General features: G+C 42.4%; 1 protein-coding gene across 1 annotated transcript in view; it reads right to left on the reverse strand.

Annotated features, from left to right (window-relative positions):
• Positions 1 to 655: 655 nt before the first annotated feature.
• Positions 656 to 3,820, reverse strand: part of LOC105462555 (doublesex and mab-3 related transcription factor 3, truncated-like) — a 12,788-nt gene continuing 9,623 nt past the window's right edge. Inside the window, exons 2-3 of the mRNA XM_011709236.1 lie at positions 2,299 to 2,553; positions 656 to 1,345 (exon numbers count right to left, since the gene is read on the reverse strand). Coding sequence (XP_011707538.1) covers positions 656 to 1,345; positions 2,299 to 2,553 — 945 coding nt within the window. The remainder of the gene's footprint in view (positions 1,346 to 2,298; positions 2,554 to 3,820) is intronic.

Genomic DNA, 3,820 nt, shown 5'->3' on the forward strand with positions numbered 1-3,820 from the left:
GGGGGGGGGAGCGGGGAAGAGAGGGTGAGGATTCGCGAGGGGGATTCGGTTTTCTCTGCTCCTAAAACCAAAGCCAAAGTAAATCGCTCGCGGCGCGACTGCGGCCACGGCTGCCGATTGACCGGCCCGGCGTTGTTTATACGGCGGTGGATCGAATATTTCTAACTGGATTACCGACGCCCTATTACTTCGACAAATACGACGGATTTACCGCGTCCTCTCCCCCGCTATCCTCGCGTGCGATCCTCGCTTTTCCACCCCCCCGAGCAGTCGTCACTCGAGAGAGAAAGAGAGAGAGGGAGAGAGAAAGGCAATCGTTGCGCGTTTCTTTTCAATTACCCCATTGTGTTTTTTCGCGCGGAAAATTGAATAACGTTCCTTCCTTTTGCGCAATCGAAGATCAGTTAACAAAATCGTAACAATATGTAACTGGGACATATAAATAATGTAATTATACCATTCTCAATTAAAGCGAATTTCCTATGTAAAAGATTACGAAGATTACGAGATGTTTCAACCCGCACGTATTTTCTCTCCAGCTTCACGGCGTTCCTCTTATTCAGGAGAATTAATATTAAGGGAATAATTCCGCAGTGATCTACCGGGGCTAAGCGTCTGTACAGTTAGCTGTATGTACCTCCGCGGAGAAGTACGTTCAGGTGAACTTGTAGTTGCATTGCGTGCAATTGGGCTGTACGCAAGGGAGGCTCGGCAGCACGGCCGGCGGCAGATGATGAAGTATGCCCGCCGATCTGGCGGCCGACAGGCGATCCGCCGCCACTTGGGCGCACACGTGGGCATCCCTCAACTGCTGCTGCATACCGGTGGTGAAGTAATTGTTGTAGCGAAAATTGAGAGCGACGGTCTCCTGATCGGCCGCGGTTTTCGCGATCGGCAGGTCGGTGCCCTTGGCGAACGGCTCGGTCGGCACGATGTTCAGCAGGCAGTAACCCGCGTCCCCGTAGACGTTTCTGGACAGGCTGGTGTAGATGGGCGCCAGCATCGTGCCGGGGATCGGTTGCTGCGGCTGCTGCTGCTGCTCCCCCGCGCCGCTGTCGACGAGCGTCTGTGGCGGCCGGAAGGCCGAGGACGCGTGACCGATGCTGGTCGACATCGCCGGCTCAGCGATGCCCAGGCTGTCGCTCGCGAAGTACTCGATTGCCTTCAGCAGGTCCTGGCCGCAGCGTTGCAGCACCAGTTGCAGAACCGACAGCTTGGTGTTCGGGAATAGGCGGGCCAGAGTCTCCACGGAGGTCTGAGACACCAGGCTGGTCTCCCTGACGCCCTCCAGCTTGCCGGCGTCGAAGAGGAGGCTTCTGGGTCTCGAAATGGTTTCCAAGCTGTCCTGAGAACGAAAGGAGAGTTACACAAAAGGATCTTCAACCCTTTGAGGGATTTTTCTAACAAAATGACTTATGGAAGACTAATTGTTTTTTAAGGATTTTCAAGGTCGCTGAATTTGATTCTGGTCTCTGAATTTTAAAATTTAAAATAGTGAATTGAATATAATGGATTGTATATTCTGAACTTGATTCTAGTCTTTGAATTTTAAAGTTTAAAATAGAATTGAATATAACGGTGGATTGAATTATTCTCCAAATTTAAAAAAAGACAATTATCGTAAAATTCGGTTTTATGAGTTCTTGGAATCGCTGAATTTAAATGTAATCCGAGGAAACATCAAAATTAAAAAAAATGTCTAATAAAGAAGGAACTTGTGCAACAGGGCTCATGATCAGAGTTTGATAGTTAATGCGCTTAAAAATATCCGCCCCACTCATTTCGGTCTGTTAATACTTAATTATTAACTGTTTGCGTATAGCACAAATAAAACAAAACTAGAAATTAATACTACCTAACAATGTTATAAATTCTCTAATGCCGAGTTTTACGATAATTATTAATTTTTTTAAATTTTGCCCGTTATATTGAATCTACCATTTAAAATTTTATACGTATATATATTCTTTTTACTTCGAGATAGATTTGAATTAATTATTATTAAATTATCTCAATAAATTTCACGAAAATCAACTGAGCAGTTTACGAAAGAAAAAAAGTGACTAATATCCCAGGCAGAAATGATCGGTCTATAGATGTCGATTTGACATCTAAAGACATCGATTCGATGTTCATAGATGTCAAATCAACGTCTATAGACTGATCATTTTTCCCTGGAATAGTGATTTAAATAACAAAATTAATTAACAATAAAATCTCGTTTCAAAAAACGAAATTTTTTTCTTATTGATTTTTTTATTCTTAATTTTTTGTTATAATATTCTATTTTGTACGTACGGGACAGTTTTGGACACGAGCGGGTAAGGCGTCGTCGGTCGACACACGTGGAAGATCCTTTGAATCCTCGGAAATTCCATCTAGTTTCTTCATGGCGGGTGCCGCATCTTCATTTTGTGTCACCGATTTCGGCTCGGTCACGGACATTCCGAAGATCTTGCCCGGCGGAAGTCGATCGAGCTTCTGTCCGGTGGCCACCTTTGCCATTTTAAGAGCGATCGCGTCTTCGGCTGCCTGTTGTCTCTTCAGAGCAACCTTGCCGAAAACAACTGTCTTAATCCATTTCCAAAAGGAAAAATTTTAATTCTTCCAACCTATTCATTCAAAATTCAATAAATTTTAACGAAGAAAATTATCTGGCATATTTTGCACGTTTCTGGTATAAAGTAGAGAAGCGTAAAAATCGTAGAAGAGAAATTGATAGTACTAGAGAACGTATTATTAATATATAAATAATATATATATCTCTATAGATAAGCTTTATAAATACGTTATGTATAACAGAAAATATCCCAGCCTAAAATATTTCTTTCTACACGCTAAGAATAGTTAATTCAATATTTATTAATATTTATCAAATATTAATATATGAATAACATGTACATCTGCAGCTGGATAAATCTTAAAAAAATGAATCCAGAACAGAAAATATCCTCTCGGGAGTATTTCTTTCTTAGTGTTAGAAATAGATAAATTAAAGTCATAAAATCACGGAGAATGAGTATGAAAATACGGTCCGGCGTTATCGATTGGCGGTTCCACGCTATAATTAATGGCGAAACATACGTCGTATATAAAGATCCTTTATACATACATAGCGCATAGCAATCGAATCGTGATGGATCATGACTGCGCCCGACTTTATAAATGGACCCGTCGCTTATGTATGGGGCCGCATTTACCGCGCTGTTATTCCAAGCTGGACCACCCGCAATAATCTTTCACGTCGCTGATGCCGGGCAAGAGGAACCTACTAGGCCACGAGCCCGCCTTCTTCATCCCATTTTCTCGTCGATCTCGCGTTCGATCACCACGCACGGCGGGTCCGAAAGGGATAACTATCCGATTTCACTCCCGCGGGGAGGGCGGGGGCGGGTCAATATATCGCCATGTGTTTCTCTCTCCTGCGCTTGTTACAAAAGCATTCGCTACAAAGTCTTATTTGAGGGAAATACGCCCACGTGAATCATACGCTAGAAAATTCAATAGCGTTGCGATTATTGCGATTTATATTTGATGACGACCATATGTGCACACGACGTTTTTATTAAGGAGGAATTTATTCCGTGCTCTCCTTCTCTCCCCGGAACTCGCGATGTATCATAATAATGTCAATTTCTTAACTCTCTCGCAGAGCGATCTCGTTTACGTAGAATTCAGTATAAGCTTCATCCTATCAAAACTCTTTTTTAAAAAAAGAAAAAGATTACGCCAAGTATATAAAAAAGTATCGTACGTTACATTCTTCCTAAACTAAAAATATTATTTTAACAAATAAAAATTGTTCAAAAGATCGGAAGAG

The sequence above is a fragment of the Wasmannia auropunctata genome, unplaced genomic scaffold (genome assembly GCF_000956235.1).
Source record: "Wasmannia auropunctata unplaced genomic scaffold, wasmannia.A_1.0 LD336097.1, whole genome shotgun sequence".
Lineage (NCBI taxonomy): Eukaryota > Metazoa > Arthropoda > Insecta > Hymenoptera > Formicidae > Wasmannia > Wasmannia auropunctata.